This window comes from Lactuca virosa, chromosome 5 (genome assembly GCF_052849685.1).
Source record: "Lactuca virosa cultivar CGN04683 chromosome 5, Lactuca_virosa_CGN04683_v6, whole genome shotgun sequence".
NCBI lineage: Eukaryota > Viridiplantae > Streptophyta > Magnoliopsida > Asterales > Asteraceae > Lactuca > Lactuca virosa.
The window spans coordinates 130918791-130939444 of NC_136430.1; the positions used below are offsets into that span (position 1 = coordinate 130918791).

Genomic DNA, 20654 nt, shown 5'->3' on the forward strand with positions numbered 1-20654 from the left:
TTCTAGGCAATTGTATTTTTCTGTTAAGTAATATGTGTTTACGGTTTTGTTTACGGTCGTGAACAGGTTTACGGCCGTGAACCTGTTTATGGCCCATGTCTCATATATATAGGGTGAGGAGTGCATGTGATGAGGGAGAGGCTAGAGAAAGTGAGAGTATATTGTAGAGAGAGAAAGTTAGAGAAAAGAGAGGAGCTTATGTGTGTGTAAGTTGTGTGTGAATCTTGTATTTGGATCTTCATTCTAATCAAATCATACAAGATTCATCATCTTCCTCTTCTCCTTCTTCTTCATTAGATCTGGCATCATCCGTTTGATTGGGATTTCGCACCATCAAACGGATCTGATTGATACACAAGCAGATTGGGGACTTACAACACATAATCATGATTTAAGTCTTACACCGACCAAAGTAATGAAACATCGTTCTCATTGGAAGTTCCACCACTCAATGTCATGTAAATCTCTTATGGTGGAGCTTGGTCAATCAGGGTTGAAGCCTTCTCAAATTAAAAAGGTTGTAAATGCAATGAAAACTCAATGTGAAGCTAATGTTACTTCAAAACAATGTGTTGATGTCTTATCTGAGGAACGAAAGCAATATAAAGGTAAGGAGTTTTATGGAGTTATAAAACATTTTCAAGATAAAGCATTAGTTGATCTTAACCAATATTTTGTTGTGGATTTATTTGAGGATGGGTCGCCTAGAAATATTTTTTGGGCCGATGGAAGGTCAAGGGATGCCTATCTTAAATTTGGAGATGTTGTCTTTAATGTTACATACATGACAAACAAATTTAAGATGTCATTTCTCCTTTTGTTGGGGTGAACCATCATGGTCAATCAATATTATTTGGTGGTGCATTGCTAGAAAATGAAAATGAAGAAACTTTCCAATGGTTATTTAAGCATTTCTTAAAGTGCATGTTCAACAAGTACCCATCTGCAATTATAACGGATCAAGACAAGGCTATGCGTAATGCAATAAAAAAAGTGTTTCCAAACACTCGACATCGCTACTGTGCATGGCATATTAAGAAACATCATATAGAACATCTTCGACCGCTTGTAACCCGTTATAGTCATTTCAAAGAATCTTATAAACAATGGGTAAAGAGTGATTCAATAGAAGATTTTGAAGCAGAGTGGGAAGTTATGTGCGTTAAATATAACCTCGAAAATAATCATTGGATCACCGAGATGTATAAATAACGAAATCATTGGGTTAAAGCCTACTTGAAGGATGTTTTCTTCGCAGACATGACAACAAGCGGACGAAGCGAGAGCATTCATTCCTTTTTTGATGAATTTTTTAATTCCAAGACTATGTTGAATGAGTTTGTAGTTCAGTATGATAAAGCAGTTGCATCTCGAAGAGACGTTGAAGAAGATGAGGACTTTAAGACTATGAACTCGAAGGCAGTTCTTTCGTCAGTTCATCCAATAGAAGCAAAAGCTGGAGAATGTTATACTAGAAAGATTTTTGAGGTTTTTAAAAAAGAATGGATAGAAGCTACTAGCAATCTAACTCATGAGACATTAAGCAAATGTACAGAAGAAATCAAATACCGGGTTGGGAAAGTGAATGTTGATAGAGCACATTGGAGACTTTTTATCTTTCGTCTCAAAGATCAAGTGAATGTCAGATGTTCATGTGCTAAATTTGAAACATTGGACATATTATGCAAGCATTGTCTATATGTGATGAAGAAGAGTCATGTTCAAACCCTTCCTAATAATTATATTTTACCTAGGTGGACACTTGATTCTAGGTGCAAGGTGAGCACTTGTAGCATTGGATTGGACGAAATGAATAATGAAAAGCAAGTCAGTGCCTTAACCTTATGGTATGTGCGTGGAAACAGTAACAAAGCAATCGAACATGCAAAAACTTCCCCTTCAAAGATAAGAAAACTCAACAATTTATTAGTAAAGTTTTTAGAAGATGAACTTATTCAGAATAAGCCAAATGCACCTGAAAGTCCATCTCAAAGTTCTTGTGCGGGATTTACTCAAGTAGACATGATGCCTCAGTTGTCTATTCGGGATCCTACTATCCTGACTAATACGAAAGGACGTCCTAAAAATGCAACCAGAATCAAGTCTTCTTTAGAGATTGTGAAGAAAAAGAGAACTTGTTCTCAGTGCAAGGAATTGGGTCATTATGTCACCGGGTGTCCAACGAAAAAGGTGATTTGTAATTTTTATTTTTTAAGATTTCATGATTTTCCTTGTCCAATGCTCACATTTTCTCGTCTTAGGCGGAGGAGGCTTTACAAGACAAACAATGATGTTACTCTTGAATGGTTCTATCACAACTCCTTGGCAGTGAAGGGTGAAGAAGTGTTGTTGATGGACATCTACAAATTTTCATTCATTCAGTTTAGTAGCTACATAATCTTTAATTTTGAAATTTTAAACTATATCAAACATACCGTTCTTGAAATCTCTACAGTCAAATAGCTTGCACGGGTTCTTCTTTCTTTGTTGCAGTTCTGAAATATTTTAACCCCTCAAGTTATTTTTGTATTAATGGATTGTTCTTTTTGTTTTTTTTACATATTATAGCAGCCTATTTTTAATGTCTTTCTAATATGGTATTGAACTTCCAGTTTTGTTTCTTATTAATTTTTTAGTGGAAATGTGGAATGAATTGTTACAGACAGCACCTGATCAAATTACCACTGAACTTGAAACTATAACAATTATTACATTGCAATTTAACCCAATTTCTGTTTTTACCATACCTGATACATTTTTAACAGACCTGACCATTCATTAAAGCATTAAAAACCAATATTATGTTTCATTTTGCAATAGAATCACCCATCGTTTTATGCAGTAATACTTTTACCATACAATCAATGATATTAAATTGAATTTTGCTGTCAAAAAAGTTGAATTTTTCATCATTATTTCAATTCTTTTTCTTATTTATTGAAACTGGAACAAATTGACCTCAAAACTAAAACAAAAATGCCATTTAGTATTATTTACATTCGATTCTATACATTTCCAAGAGGCAAAACAACCCCAAATGCTAAAAGATAATAACAAAAGAGCACTAAATGAAATCTAAAGAAATTACACAGTAGGATGGATCAATGTTTTGAAATGGGTTATTATGCATTCGCATCTGAATCACCAAAAGGGTTGGAATAAACTTTAAATTCTTCAAATTCTTGAATTGGGCTCTGAAGCATAGAAGAAGCAAACCTAATTAGATCTGTAAACTTGAATTTTCAAAATTATGCAATTATCTGTAAATGGGACGCCTAAAACTTCCATGAGGGAGCTAGAAAGTTGAGACCTTTATTTGAACTGGACAAGCTAACTCCAAGTTACAAAACACCATTTATCCTCCAGAACCTTCGAAATTCAAACGGGAAACCCTTATTTTCAAGCTTCAACCTCAGAGTGCTTAATCTTCAACAAATCTACGAGCACTAAGAGAGTAGTACATATAATAACATGATTCTAAAAAGTTACACAATGTAGTGACTTGTAGAACGTTTGAGATAAAGCTCTCTTGGGTCAATTATGAACAATGATTGATACAGACCCAAATACATCCAACAACCAACTGGAGAAAGAAACAAAACCGTTCCAAATTAATCGATCTGAGCTCAAGTACTTCATATGTAGAGATGGGTATTCATTAATGGGACCATTATGAAATTTTAACTGCAGCACCACTCGACCTCAACTAACGCAAGAACGAACTTAGGGTAAAAGGTGGGAACCAGACGGTGATCTTGGAGTGAATCGAAACGAAGAGGAACGAAATTGAACATATAGCAACAATTTATTGACCGAAATAAGAGACATAGCATAGCTGAAGGAAAAACACACATCGATTGAGAAGGAAGAAAGCAAACATCGAAGACAGGGGAGGAAGAAACCAAAAAATCTAGAAGCCAAATCCTGATGGAATGAATAACTAATTTGTACAATGAAGATAACTTATTTTCCTCCAAAACGACGTAGTTATACATGTTCCACACCTAAACTTAAATACCAAACAACCACATATTCCCTAACCCCATATATATATATATATATATATATATATATATATATATATATGTTATGAATTAAGCGTAATTAATGTAACTATAAATCAAATCAAACTAGTAAACTTTGATAAGAACTTTAATTGAGAAGAAAGAATATTTAGAGAGAATATGAAAGTTATATCTCTTATAACTTTTTGGTGTATCTCATTCTTTACAATGGAGGGGTATTTATACTACAAATTTTACTAACATATAATTGTAACTAGTTAGAAATGTTGACAAATTTACCATGCACCAATTATTATGTCATCCACCAATTATTTACAACACCACCAATTATTTACAACACTCCCCCTTGGATGACATCATTTTAGCGTTCAACTTTGACGTACTGCCTCATTAAAAACCTTGCTAAAGAAAACCCAGTGGGAAAAAAACTTTAGCGAAGGAATAAAGAGTGCAGTGTATAGTTGACTCCCCCTTATTTAGACATCCGTCACATTATATTCTATGAACATGTCGCATTCCGATGCCATGGACATGTTTCCTGAAGATTGTAGTAGGAAGTGCCTTCGTAAAAAGGTCTGCTACATTGTTACTGGATTGAACATATTTGATTTCAACTTGATGGTTCTTTATAAGCTCTTGAGTGTACTCAAAAAACTTTGGAGGTATATGTTTTGTCCTGTCGCTCTTGATATATCCCTCTTTCATTTGAGTGACACATGCTGAGTTATCTTCATAAATTAAAGTTGGACATATATCCTTTTCAAGTCCACATGAAGTTAAAACTAGTTGCGTCATCGATCTTAACCATGTACATTCTCTACTAGCTTCATTTAGTGCAATTACTTAAGCATGATTTGAGGATGTGGCAACAAGTGTTTGCTTTTGGGAACGCCAGGAAATTGCAGTACCTCCATTCATGAATATGTATCCAGTTTGAGATCTAGCTTTATGAGGATCAGAAAAATAACCTGCATCTGCATAACCAATCAAGCCTTGTTTTGAATTGTTAGGGTAAAATAACCCTAAATCACTAGTTCCTCGAAGGTATCGAAAAATATGTTTGATTCCATTCCAATGTCTTTTTGTTGGGGCTGAACTAAATCTTGCTAGCAAGTTTATAGCGAAAGAAATGTCAGGTCTAGTACAATTGGTAAGATACATAAGAGCTCCAATTGCATTTAGATATGGTACTTCTGAACCAAGGACTTCTTCATTTTCTTCACATGGACGAAATGGATCCTTGTCGGTATTTAATGATCTAACAACCATTGGAGTGCTTAAAGGATTTGCATTTTCCATACTGAAACGTTTCAAGACTCTTTCTGTGTAATTAGATTGATGCACAAGTATTCCGTTAGGCATATGCTTAATCTGTAAACCAAGACAATATTTGGTTTTTCTAAGATCTTTCATTTCAAATTCTTTCTTTAAAAGTTCAATCACTTCAAGGATTTCTTTATTCGTTCCAATGATGTTCAGATCATCAACATAGACTGTTATGATCACATATCCAGATGTTGTTTTCTTAATAAATACACATAGACAAATAGTGTTATTTTTATAACATTTACTTGTCAAATAATCGCTTAAACGATTGTACCACATGCGCCCAGATTGCTTTAAGCCATACAAAGATCTTCGTAATTTTATAGAATACATTTTTTTGGGTTTTGCACTTAACGCTTCAGGCATTTTAAATCCTTCAGGAATTTTCATATATATATATATATCACTATCAAGTGATCCATACAAGTAAGCTGTAACAACATCCATAAGATGCATATCTAAATTTTTAGATACTGTCAAGCTGATTAAATATCTGAAAGTGGTTGCATCCATTACTAGTGAATTAGTTTCTTCATAATCAATTCCAGCTCTTTGAGAGAAACCTTGAGCAACAAGCCTGGCCTTGTATCTTACAATTTCGTCTTTCTCATTTCTCTTTTCGTACAAAGATCCATCTATATCCTAATGGTTTCACAACTTCAGGTGTGAGGATAATGTTGATGGGTTTTGAGCATTCTAACACTCCTATGGTGTACATGCAACCCTAGAAAACTTGGATCTATGTTTGACTAAGATACATGCAAATAATTATTTTTCCAAGGTTCTTATCCTATCTAGCATTGCATGGGGAACTTGAATCAAATAAAGCTAGTAGAATTACTTACCTTGTAGTTGTAGTTGGTTGCTTAGAGTTTTAGAGCCTAGCACCAATAGTGTGGATGCCTCAAATGGAAATCACAAATCACCACAAACTTGGAACTTTGAGAGAATAGTAATCACCTTCTTGAAATCGGCCCTCTTACTTTACTTACCACAACTCATGTGATTTCAAGAACCAAAGCCTCCTTTATATAGTGTGGTGGATTAGGGTTACATTCATGTAAACCCTAATACCCATGTCTTTTCATTTCCATGAGATCCATGGGTTAAAGCTCCATGGAGTATCCATGGACTTTCTATGCAAGCCTAGCCCATTCCAAATAAGCATTAGCCCACACTATATAAATACAAGAGCCCATATTTAATTAGTCATACTTTTGATCTCTAAATTAATTCTAGATTAATTATAGATCAATACTAATTAAATAATATGATTTTATATTAATATATTAGGACTTATAATATATTAATAAATCATAACTTATACTATTCTCAAACGATTATCCATAAATTGTTCGGGTGAAGTGCAACCCAAATGGACCATGCCGGGTCGCGTCAAGTACATACCAAATATAGTTATGGACTTAGACACTATATCCAACAGTCTCCCACTTGGATAAGTCTAATAACTGTAGTTGCAAGTATGACTTCAGGAACCGATCAGCAATCGTAGCTCTTTAAACTCTGTTGAACTATGAAGCACCATTTTAGATAAGTGATCATATAATCCTCTGTTCTAGATATCAGCTGGACAAATACATGGAACATGGTCTTGCTTATTGTCCAGCATTTGTTTCCCGATTTCCGATTTGTTTAACATAGAACTTAACTGAACACATCAATTTAGTTCTGACCGGGCCCGGTACATAGGTCAAAACAAAATCATCGAGGGGCCCAGATATCGCTTCTAATCCTAGAAGGAATAGATAAACGTCGACTCATATGTTTGCTCTACTACTTGTTGAATTACACACAAAAGCACGGTTTATAACATCGAGTTACCAATGCGTTTTCGTGCAATCAATGCATAACCAACTCATAGGCAACAAATCATATCTCTAGGTTTGAAGACTTATATGATATTACCGTCTCACGATCACTCGAGATAAATTCCATGAAGTGATACAAGTGAGCGTGGGTTGAATCCAATACTCAGAACTTATGAGCACTCATGAGTGGTGTAGCCCCGCTTTGTCTAACATCTTAGACCTCTACAAGCCAACCCATGACAGTCTTGATTCATATCTACTTCCAACATATGACCGACTGTGGAGAGTTTGAATAATATGATATAAACCATAACATAATTATTATGGAAGTCAAAACATGCAAAAAGAAATAATAGTAAATGATTGACAAGAGATAGCAACACTTTACTCATAAATAACAGCTTTTATTTATCATCAAATGTCAATTACATTTTACAAATTTCAAGATTATCTAACTACTAAAACTAATATCATCCTTCAGCCCTATGCTCCGAGCATGCTGGAGATGCTTAGCCCGAGTCAGTCCCTTCGTGAGGGGATCTGTTGGGTTCTCATCCGATGATACCCTCTTTGCCACGAGGATTCCTTCTTCTATTCGATGTCTAATGAAGTGATATTTTCTGTCAATGTGTCTGGATCTCCCATGATCTCTTGGTTCCTTGGCTAAGGCAACCGCACTATTGCTGTCACAGAAAATCTCCATTGGCTCCTTTATAGCTGGTACAACTCCAAGGTCTCCGATGAAGTTCTTTAGCCATATAGCCTCCTTTGCTGCCTCGCTTGCTGCTATATACTCTGATTCACAAGTGGAATCAGCCACTGTCTCCTGCTTGGAACTTTTCCAAGTAATTGCCCCTCCGTTTAGAGTAAAGACCCAGCCCGACTGAGAGCGAAAATTATCCCTATCAGTCTGAAAGCTAGCATTACTGTACCCTACAACTCTCAAGTCCTCACTGCCACCGAGGGTAAGGACCCAGTCCTTAGTCCTCCGTAGGTACTTGAGGATATTCTTTACCGCAGTCCAGTGTGCCTTGCCAGGGTTCCCCTGATACCTGCTAACCATGCTCAAAGCAAAGGCTACATCAGGTCGAGTACACGTCATAGCATACATGATCGATCCTACAGCTGAAGCATAAGGTATTCGACTCATTTCTGCTATCTCAGCCTCAGTACTAGGGCTTTGTGTCTTACTCAATCTGGCGTTACTCTGGATGGGTAACTCTCCTTTCTTGGAGTTATGCATGTTGAACCATTTTCAACACTTTGTCCACATAGGTGCTTTGACTAAGTCCAATTAGTCTTTTACTCCTGTTTCTCAATATCCTTATCCCTAGGATATAGGCAGCTTCTCCAAGGTCCTTCATAGAGAAACACTTCCCAAGCCAGGACTTTACTTCCTGCAGGGTTGGGATGTCATTTCCTATGAGTAGTATGTCATCCAAATACAGTACCAAAAAGCTAACTATACTCCCACTAGCCTTGATATAGACACAAGATTCATCTTCACTCCTTGAAAAGCCAAATTCTTTGATTTTCTCATCAAAGCAAAGATTCCATCTGTGAGGTGCCTGTTTTAATCCATAAATGGATTTCTCGAGCTTACACACTCTACTGGGGTACTCTGTACTGACAAAACCCTCTAGCTGAACCATGTAAACATCTTCAGCCAACTTTCCATTAAGGAAAGCGGTTTTGACATCTATTTGCCATATTTCATAATCATGAAATGCAGCAATGGCTAACAGAACCCTAATAGACTTAATCTTGGCCACTGGTGAAAAGGTCTCATCATAATCAACTCCCGGAGTTTGAGAATAACCCTTTGCAACCAGTCGTGCCTTATAAGTGTGTACATTACCATCCATGTCGGTCTTCTTCTTGAAGATCCATTTGCACCCAACTATCTTACGATCAGGTACATTGTCAACCAAGTTCCAAACTTGATTGTCATACATGGACTGTATCTCGCTATCCATAGCCTCTTTCCATTTAGCAGCCTCAGGGCCTGCCATGGCTTCCGTGTAGCTGTTAGGCTCATCCAGATTTACCAGTGTGTTATCACTGATAAGTGTCTCACCTTCTGCAGTAATATGAAAACCATAATAATGCTCAGGTGCATTCCTAACTCTGGTGGAACGCCTCAGAGGTATAGATTCTTCAGTCGGCTCAACAGGAGTTTCATCCTCAGGTTGAGGGCTAGGGTTTGAGGTTCCTTCACCACTTGACTCTTGAATTTACTCAAGGTCAATTTGCCTCCCACTATCTCCTTGGCTCATGAATTCTCTCTCTCGAAAGAATCCTCTTCTTGCTACAAAGACCACATTATCACTGGGTCTGTAGAAGAAGTAACCAAAAGATTTCTGTGAGTAGCCGATGAAAATACACCTTTCGCTTTGGGGTTCGAGCTTATCGTGAGTCTCGCGTCTCACAAAAGCCTCGCAACCCCAAATCTTGATGTGGTCTAGATTGGGAACTTTTCCAGTCCACACCTCGTGAGGTGTTTTGGCAACCTTCTTTGTAGGGACTAGATTAAGGATATGGGCGGCAGTCTCTAAGGCATACCCCTAAAATGAGATTGGTAGCGAAGCTCAACTCATCATGGAACAAACCATGTCCAACAAGGTCCGATTGCGCCTCTCAGCTACACCATTCAACTGTGGTGTCCTAGGAGGTGTCAATTGTGAGACAATCCCACATTCCTTAAGATAGTCAAGGAACTCAGTACTAAGATACTCACCACCATGATCGGATCGAAGCATCTTAATGTTCCTGCCCAACTGATTCTCCACTTCTTGCTTAAACTCTTTGAATTTCTCAAAGGTTTCTGACTTATGCTTGATTAGGTAGACATATCCATATCTACTAAAATCATCAGTAAAAGTCACAAAGAACCGATTAGCATCTCTTGTGGCGGTTCTGAAGGGTCCACACACATCCGTGTGTATGAGGTCCAACAAACCTTCACCCCTAGCACAAGTGCCAGTAAAAGGTGACTTTGTCATTTTACCAAGCAAACAAGATTCACAACTATCATCTGACTTTAGGTCAAATGACTCCAAGACTCCATCCTTTTGGAGTTGGCCTATGCGTTTCTTGCTCACAAGTCCAAGACGACAATGCCATAAGGATGCTTTATCTAAGCTAGTGGAAGAGTTAATACACAATACATTATTTCCTAGATTATCTACAACAGATACTGTTTCATACACGCCATCACAAGGTAATGCTTTAAAATAAAGAACATTATTAAAGAAAGTATCAATACTACCATTATTATTATCAAAATAAAAGGTAAAACCTTGTTTATACAATGCATGAATGGAAATAACATTTCTTGCCATTTCTGGCGAATAATAACATTTATTCAAATCTAATGTAAACCCACTATTTAGCACTAAGGAATAAACTCCTATCTTGGTGACAGGTGAAGCTTTCCTGTTTCCCATGATCAGGTTTATCTTTCCCTGCTCCACATTCTCACTTCTTTTTAGTCCTTGCAAATCACAACATATGTGAATACCACAACCTGTATCAAGGACCCAAGACTTAGAATGAGGTGAGTTATTAGACAATATAGTGTATATACCTGCATGGTTGGGTTTTACTTTCCCATCCTTCAAATCTTGCTGGTACTTTGGGCAGTTTCGCTTCCAGTGTGACTTTTCATGGCAATAGAAGCATTCAGCCTCATTAGGGTTAGCAGAAGGAGTGACAAAACCTTTCTTGGTTTTGCTTGAAGAGGAGCCTTCAAGGGTCTTACCCTTGGTACCCTTAGAAGGGTTCTTTCTCTTCTTCCCTTTGCCATGTCCGATTGCCAAGACATTGACCGCAGTTGAAGTAGGAGTAGGATTAGTAACAACCGACTTACCCTTTAGACCACTTTCGGCGGTCTTCAAGAGTCCTTGAAGTTTGCTGAGGGTGACTTCTTCCTTGTTCATGTGATATGTCATGCGGAATTGATCATAACACGATGGCAAGGAGTGCAAAATGATGTCTATTGCTAACTCCTCAGGGAAGTTCACATTCAGCTTCAGTAAACGGTCCACATACCTTTGCATTTTCTGCATGTGGCCCGTGATGGGTTCACCATCCTTCATTCGGGTTGTTATCATGGAGGAGATTATTTCATATCGCTCTTGACGAGCACTTTGATGGTAGCGGTCCATCAAGTCCTGGTGCATCTCAAAAGGATAATAGTCCTCATAGGACTTTTGGAGCTCGGCTGTCATGGTGGCCATCATGATGCATGCCACTTTTGTAGCATCTCTTTCATGTACCTCATATTCAGCAAGCTCTTCAGGAGTAGCAGTTGGCTCGGGTACCTTCAGCTCCTTGTCGAGAACATATTCTTTGTTCTCATACCGAGTGACCATCCTGATGTTTCTGATCCAATCTGTAAAGTTGGACCCATCAAAGATGACTCTCCCACAAAGATTCATGAGAGAGAAGGAGCTAGTAGGGTTTGAGCCAGAAGCATTGTTATTGGAAGACATCTGAAAAGAAGAGGGAATAGATTAGATTAGATATAGAGATAGTCCTTAACAAAACACCCAAATGTAATATTAAGGCTAGGACCCAACACAATATTTTATAACTTAGAAGAGGGATGCCGTAATCTAAGCTATAAGATATTTGAAGGTAGGTGAATGACGATTCACCAATTTCCACCATGAAAAACGAAATATTTAATTAGGTTTTAATTGGTTTAGAAACTCTTAGATTCTTTGAGATTCATTGAACTTTCTTCAATGGCCTGTTTCAATCTCGAGTGTGCCCTTCAAGTTTTGTGACTGGGATGCCGAGGATCACAAAACAAGGTGTGAAGTAACCATGCAAATTACTTGGTACCCTTAATGTATTACCCCTCAATCGATGTGCCGGTTAACCACACACGCTCCATCGATACTATGATAAACATTAAGTCACCCTTTACCTACCTTGTTAAGTTCAAGTTAGTGTGCCGGTTAACCACACACGCTCCACTAACGACTTAAACAAAGTGTAAAGTGTAATTTCATGGATTAGCACCATATTCACATTTTCCTAAAATAACTAAGATTGGGAATTCAATAAAGTTTAGTTACTTTAGTATTATCATTATACTTTTAATGAGAATTTATAAGTCCTTGTCCTACCCGTTCGGCTAACGACCTTTCACCGATCAAGGAAGCGGTGGGTGAGAGTGGACACCCATTAAGTTGCCATTTTATAGGCAACAACCTTATACCCCCCTTATAGACCGGCTTCGTGAATGAGGCGTACTAGCGGTAAGACGACTTGATCTTATACATATATAAATATTATTAAACTTATAATATTATAAAGTATAAGGGTTGAATTTTAACTTTTAAAATTCTAGGGGTTGGAACTAAAGTTTTTAATATGACTTTACATGTTCCAAAACTTGAGGGCAAGTTTTGTAAACTTTTAAAACTTTTCATTTCTCATAACTTATGAGTTAATGGTTATTAAAAATGAAGACTCTTCATTTTTTGTAACCTATGTGTTCTTTTAATGGTTATTTATAAATGTGACTTTTGGTTATCCATAACTGAAGAACTAGTTATGGACTCCATTAAAACACATAAAGATCAAGAATTAATCTAATCAATTATTAGCACATAATTTCTATGATCTTCTAAACTCATATGTTTATGAATGTTCATATCAAAATTTTCAAGAATCGTAAGTACATATACAAAACTTGAAATTTTGATATGAGCTTTTGAACAAAACTTCGATTTTCAAGTTTTTTTTTTTTTTTGAATCAAGTATCAAATAAACAAACCTGGCTCTGATACCACTGATGGGTTTTGAGCATTCTAAAACTCCTATGGTGTACATGCAACCCTAGAAACCTTGGATCTATGTTTGACTAAGATACATGCAAATAATTATTTTTCCAAGGTTCTTATCCTATCTAGCATGGCATGGGGAACTTGAATCAAATAAAGCTAGTAGAATTACTTACCTTGTAGTTGTAGTTGATTACTTGGAGTTTTAGAGCCTAGCACCAATAGTGTGGATGCCTCAAATGGAAATCACAAATCACCACAAACTTGGAACTTTGAGAGAATAGTAATCACCTTCTTGAAATTGGCCCTCTTACTTTACTCACCACAACTCATGTGATTTCAAGAACCAAAGCCTCCTTTATATAGTGTGGTGGATTAGGGTTACATTCATGTAAACCCTAATACTCATGTCTTTTCATTTCCATGAGATCCATGGGTTAAAGCTCCATGGACTTTCCATGCAAGCCTAGCCCATTCCAAATAAGCATTAGCCCACACTATATAAATACAAGAGCCCATATTTAATTAGTCATACTTTTGATCTCTAAATTAATTCTAGATTAATTATAGATCAATACTAATTAAATAAAATGATTTTATATTAATATATTAGGACTTATAATATATTAATAAATCATAACTTATACTATTCTCAAACGATTATCCATAAATTGTTCGGGTGAAGTGCAACCCAAATGGACCATGCCGGGTCGGGTCAAGTACATACCAAATATAGTTATGGACTTAGACACTATATCCAACAAATGTTCCCAAAAACCTTTCTCTTGTTAAGAGAATTTAATTCAACTTGCATAGCTTCCTTCCATTTAGCCCAATCATTTCTTCTTTGACATTCAATGACAGATTGTGGTTCGGGATCATCATTCATAATATCACATGCAACTGAATAAGAAAATATTGCACCTATATTGTCAGTTTCATTTTGGTCACATATTCTATTTGTGTGACCAAAATTTAGTGCATCATCCTCCTTTCCTGGGGGAATTTGAATAATTTGTGTTTCTCCAGGAACACTTTCCTCGTGATCTAGTGCATTTTCTGCTCCTCTTCTTTTTCGTGGGTTCTTATCCTTAGAACCAAATGGCCTTCCACGCTCCAGGCATGTTTTAGACTGTTGAGTGACTTTATCATCTGATTGTCCATGTGGAATGTCAATTCGAGCTGGAACATTGACAGCTGGTATATATGATTTAGTCACCCTTTTTGTGTCAGTAAATGCATCAGGTAATTGATTTGCCATTTCTTGGAAATGCATTATCTTTTGAACTTCCATGTCACATTACTTTGTGCGAGGGTCAAGATATGATAAAGAAGGCTCATGCCATGACACATCCTACTCCAGAATCTTCTTTTATCTACCTAATGATGGGAAATTTGCCTCATCAAATTGACAATCTACTAGGCGTGCTGTGAAAACATCATCTGTTATTGGTTCAAGATATCTTATAATAGAGACTGACTCATAACCAACATATATTCCCAACCTTCTTTGAGGACCCATTTTTGTCCGTTGAGGTGGTGCAACAGGGACATATACTGCACACCCAAAAATTCTCAAATGGGATATATTTGGCTCTTGATATCAATGATTCAGCATGTAAGATTTCATGGCCTCAAACAGAAACAGGAAGTTTGGTCCTCATTATCAACGGTCTAGCTATTAGCTGGAGACGTTTAATCAGTGATTCAGCTAAACCATTTTGTGTGTGTACATGAGCAACTGGATGCTCAACAACAATTCCTATAGACATACAATAGTCATTAAATGCTTGTGAAGTAAATTCACCAGCATTATCAAGTCTCATTCTTTTGATAGTATAATCAAGGAAATGTGTCCTTAATTTAATAATTTGGGCAAGAAACTTTGCAAATGCCATATTACGAGTTGATAATAGGCAAACATGAGACCATTTGCTGGACGCATTTATTAACACCATAAAGTATCTAAATGGTCCAGATGGTGGGTGAATCGGTCCACATATATCACCTTGAGTTCTTTCTAGAAATCTAGGTGACTCCCTTTTAACTTTCATTGGAGAGTGTTTTATAATTAACTTTCCAAGGGAACAAGATGTACATGGTTTTATGCTATTGGATTGAGGGAACTTTTGGTCCTTCAATGGATGCCCATGTGTATTCTGAATTATCCTTCGCATCATTGTTAATCCTGGGTGGCCCAACCTATCATGCCATAAACTGAATGTCCCAGGATCACAATGTTTTCCTTCGACTACCATATTTGATTCAATCATATGTATATATGTATAATGCAGACCAGAATCAAGTGTTGGTATTTTTTCAAGCACATGGTTTTTGTCTATAATATACATATATTTCTTATTTTCAATGGTCACAGTTTTTGTGTCATATCCTTTGAAATATATGTCATTGAAACTTAATAAGTTTCTATTAGACTTTGGAGAAAATAAGGCATTTTTCTATACAAAAGCTTGTACCATTTGGTAATATAAAATGGGCTTTCCCGGTTCCCTCTATCAAGTCTGCAGGACCTGATATTGTATGTATGACTGTTTTTGTTGGTAGTAATTCTGAAAAATATTTCTTTGATTTCAGAATAGTATGTGTACTACCACTATCTGCTATACAAATATCTCCAATCTTTTCTTGGTGTTGTGCTCCAGTTGGACTCATATTAAACTTCACATATAAAATGAATAATAAGTGAATAAATATAATCATAATTATTATTAAAAAGAAAGTTTATTTATTGTAGGAAAGACATTACATGAAAACCAAACGAAGGAAAAACAGTTTTACTAGAACAATATTTTTTTTTTGGTTTATGTCTTCCATGTCATTGCAGAAATCAACAACATTTAGCGGAGTGTATTCAACATTATCAATGAGGTTTGCTTCTTTTCCTTTTCCTTTAATGGACTCTTAATAAAGTTGAAAAAGATGTGCAGGTGTGCGACAGGTCCTTGACCAATGGCCTGTGCTACCACATCTATAACATGAACCATCAGATTTTTGTGATGTCCCAGTGTCATGCCTTGCCACTTTGGCCTTATCTTGTGTGTGGACATTGTTTCTTTGTGAATATTGGTAATTATTCCTTTTCTGGCCATGACCACGATTATTACCTTGTCCACGACCAGAATTATGGTTCTGATTATGGCTTTGGTTTCGATTAAAATAGTCACGGCCTTGTCCTCGACCACGACCTCGCCCTCGTCCACGTGTATTGTTTCGATGACCATCAATATTTGTAGCATTTGCTTCAGGAAGTGCTACTGATCCCGTTGGACGAGATTCATGGTTTTCATCAAGAGTTCATTGTTTTGCTCTGCAACAAGAAGACATGCATTCAGTTCAGAATATCTTGTGAACTTTTACATCCGATATTATTGCATCAAGGTAATGTTTGTTGCATGAAATGTTGAGTAAGTTTTCTCCAACATATCTTCATCAGTAACCTCTTGTCCACAATACTTGAGTTGTGAACATATTCTGAACAAAGATGAGTTGTATTCATTTACTTTCTTGAAGTCTTGAAACCTTAGTGTTCTCCATTCATCTCTAGCATTTTGAAGTATAACTTCCTTTTGATGATCAAATCTTTCTTTCAAAAGATTCCAGAGAATACTTGGATCAGTAACATCAAGATATTCAAATCTCAACATTTCATCAATATGCTTACGAAGGAAAACTTGTGCTTTTGCTTTGTCTTGTGCCAAGCAATTATTAAATTCATATATAGTATTTAAGATTCCCATGGATTCAAGATGCATTTTTACATCTATCATCCATGGCACATAGTTTTTCCCACTAACTTCAAGTGCTGCAAACTCGAGCTTTGCAATGTTGGACATAATGTAACTATAAATTTTAAACAAAATAAAAATTAAAATTAAAATACATTTATTTCAATAAATATTACACAAAAAAGAAGCAGTAAATCTAACATTGCATACAAGCCTAAAAGTAGATGAAATTTCATATTATCTTCGATGTTAAGGATTGGGATGAAAAGTAACATGACTATTATATTCATGATTATCACAAAAGGATGAATCATCTTGAAGCTTGATTTCTTGAAATTGATTTATTTGATAGAAGAGAGAAATATTTGTTGTGGGTAAAATAAGCAGGGTAAAGATGTTTATTTATGGTAAAAATATATAGCCGTTGTTTTTGCTGTTTATAACTGTTGCATATATACAACCGTTGTGTATATATGTATATGTATTTTATAAATCATGTAATAAGACTTATAACTAATACATAACTTTACTAAGTAGAAACATAAATAAATATTAGTAAATGTTTAAATAAAATTATGAAGAGTATGTAAAATATAAATAAACATTGATATGTATAAATAAATATAATTTAAATGTTAGTATGCACAAATAAAAGTTAGTAGCATACTATAAATGTCAGTATGCATAAATAAAAGTTAGTTGCATAATGTAAATGTTAGTTTGCATCAATAAAAATTAGTTGCATAATGTAAATGTTAGGATAAAAATTAGAATACATAAAGAAATGTTAGTATAAGAAATAAAAATTGTTAGTAGTCCATAATGTCCATAATGTATAAGTTTCATTAATTCATTAGTATTATTATTATTTTAATATGATTGAGGTTTTTATAATTAATAGTGTTTTTACTAAGTAATACATACATTGATTAAGATAGATGTGAATTTCCACTTGTTTAATAACCTTGATTAGAGCTTTCGTGCTGATAACGTGTTATGAATTAAGCGTAATTAATGTAACTATAAATCAAACCAAACTAGTAAACTTTGATAAGAACTTTAATTGAGAAGAAAAAATATTTAGAGAGAATATGAAAGTTGTATCTCTTATAACTTTTTGATGTATCTCATTCTTTACAATGGAGGGGTATTTATACTACAAATTTTACTAACATATAATTGTAACTAGTTAGAAATGTTGACAAGTTTACCATGCACCAATTATTATGTCATCCACCAATTATTTATAACACCACCAATTATTTACAACAATATATATATATATATATATATATATATATATATATATATATATATATATATATATATATATATATATATATATATATATATATATATATATATATATATATATACATATATATATATATATATATATATATATATATATATATTCCCGAGAACTAAACGTGGACCACTAGGTGAAGGATCTTTTGAGAAATCATATATTCCCGAGAACTAAACGTGGACCACTAGATCAAATTTTTTAAAGGCTGAGATTTTATATGGCAATCCTGTAATTAATAAAAAACTGAATGGCTTATATGGGTTTCTAACTAAAATCGTAAGGGTAAAGTGGGAATGAGATTATCACACCCCTAAAACTAATAACCCTTCTTTTTATCCTCTCTCTTGCGTACGTCGTCCTCATCCTCTCCCTCATTTCTCCAGCAATGGCGTCTGATCCGTTGGCTTTCCCTCTGTTGGCGACAATAGCATCCTCACCAGATCTGCTGGATTGTACCGTGTCCAGATTTGGTGCACGATTGTAAAAGAATCGATTGATCTACCGATCTCTCGATCTCAATCTCGATCGATCCCACAATATGCTCAAATCCATAACTCACATGGTGGAGATTGACGATCGGCCACAACGGATTTTGCAACTGATGTTTCATTCTCTGTTTATCATTTGGAGTGAAAAGATTTGTGATCCTAATTTGAAATCGGAGAAATGGAACACAAGCAATTGTTCATGTCTGAGTTAAGCGTGGAAAGAGGTGCGTTGCTAATACATCAGTTTTGATGACTGATTTATCAGATTATGTTTTTTTTGTATGTATGAATATTTGATTTGGTGATCTTTGAATTTCTTGTTTTCTATGGCAAAAATCTACCTCAATGGTTAATAATTTGTTGAACGTTGATTCCACTTGTATTCTCGCCGATCTGAAACGAAACTGGCGACTTTAATCGACCTTAGAAGGCCGATTTCCTTGGCTGATGGTGAATAGAGCTTCAAAAGTCGAATCTGTCAACTTCGGCGGCGAATCCCGCTGCTACTCCAGCCAGCGAATCTACTCCAGGCGACTCCACTCACAGGTTCGATTCCACATCCGACAATTCCACTCACAGGTTCGATTCTAATGCCTCGGTCTAATTTTTGAATGTAACGTTTGATTTATGCCTTTGTAAATGTCTGATTTTGAATTGTAATCTTCTTTTAGGTTCACTCTACTAGTTCTTATTTGATTAGATTAGGTTTTTTAAATTTCATGTCTACATTTTTTAGTATTTCGAATGGCTGTACAGGTCCGATTTTGAAACAATAACCTTCGTTTTTGAACTTTAATATTCTAGATAGCAAATTTCTTATGCTTCCATTGGAGTTACTAACATTATGTTAGGTTTCATAAGTTTAATCAATTTTCTGTCAATTTGAACATGTTTTAATGTATCTGTTTGAACTAAAAGACAATATGTTCAAAAAGAAAGAAATCTTATTTGCATAATGTAAATTTGAAATCTCATATTCATAAATCTTATTTCCATATGTTGCTTCTGCAGGACAAATCATTATCCCTTCCAGAAGTAGCTGTTGCCATTTCAGTCTTGCTTGGTTTTGCACCTCCTTCTACGTTGTCCTCTACAATCTCAGAAAAGGCTATCTTACTAAACTTTTATAAATTTCTTGTTTCAGTGCATGATTTTTTCTGTTAAATGTGATATAATTCCTTATTGATATTCCAGTTGAATAATTTGAGTTAAAATTATTTGAGTTTTAATGAACTTTATTATCTTCAATGACACTAGCCTCATACTTTATTTATTTACTTTACAAGGTACGAGATAGATTATATATTTACATGTGAATTATATGTGATTCACATATAAATCACATGTGAATCACATTTGATTCACATGTGAATCATATTTGATTCACATGTAATTCACATGTGATTCACATGTAAATCACATGTGATTCACATGTAAATCACATGTGAATCACATATGATTCATATGTGAATCGCATGTGATTTACATATGATGTCATATGTAAATGTGATTCATATGTGAATCGCGTGTGATTCATATGTTAATCACATGAATCACATATATATTTTTGTGAGTGTTATCGCATTAATTATTTTTTTTAATTTTCTTGTAGATTTTGAAGAAATTGTGGTGAATATGGAAGAGATGAAAAATGATAAATTGAAGAAAATAATGAAATATTGACACGAAGACATGAAAACGCTTTGAAATTTGTAGCATTTTTTATTTTTTATATTTTATTTTGTATCGAAAAAAATACTTGTACTATTATGTTTATAGATTAATTAATAAAAAATGAGATTTGTTGTGATTTAATTACGAATATTATAGTATAAGAAATATACATATATGCATTTGAAAAAATATGTATATATGCACCTAAAAATTTACTGTTTTAAAAAGAATGCAATTTTTTTAAATACATTTTTTTTTGAAAAAAAATGTAACTTTCTTTAAAAAACTTGCAGGCTTTTGAAAAAGTTGTTGTTTTTTTTCTTTAAAAAAATGCAATTTTCTTTAAAAAAAATTCCAGTTTTTTTGAAGAAAAAATGCAGTTTTTTTTTTAAAAAAAAATTGCAGTTTTTTAAAAAAATATTTTTTTCAATTTTTTTTCAAAAATTCATGCTTTCTATAAAA

The 20654-nt window shown here is 34.9% G+C and overlaps 1 protein-coding gene across 1 annotated transcript; it reads left to right on the top strand.

The window, feature by feature from the left end:
- The first annotated feature begins 415 nt into the window (after positions 1–415).
- On the top strand, positions 416–1212 carry LOC145111754 (protein FAR1-RELATED SEQUENCE 5-like). Its single transcript, XM_079048003.1, has 2 exons — positions 416–608; positions 803–1212. The coding sequence occupies exons 1-2, from the start codon at positions 416–418 to the stop codon at positions 1210–1212; spliced, it is 603 nt and encodes a 200-aa protein (XP_078904129.1).
- Positions 1213–20654: the final 19442 nt, after the last annotated feature.

Bases quoted from the DNA above. Each gene is read 5' to 3' on its own strand.
- LOC145111754 (XM_079048003.1), top strand. From the start codon at position 416: ATGAAACATCGTTCTCATTGGAAGTTCCACCACTCAATGTCATGTAAA. The intron at 609-802 runs GTAAGGAGTTTT...AACAAATTTAAG, and splicing joins GGAACGAAAGCAATATAAAG to ATGTCATTTCTCCTTTTGTT.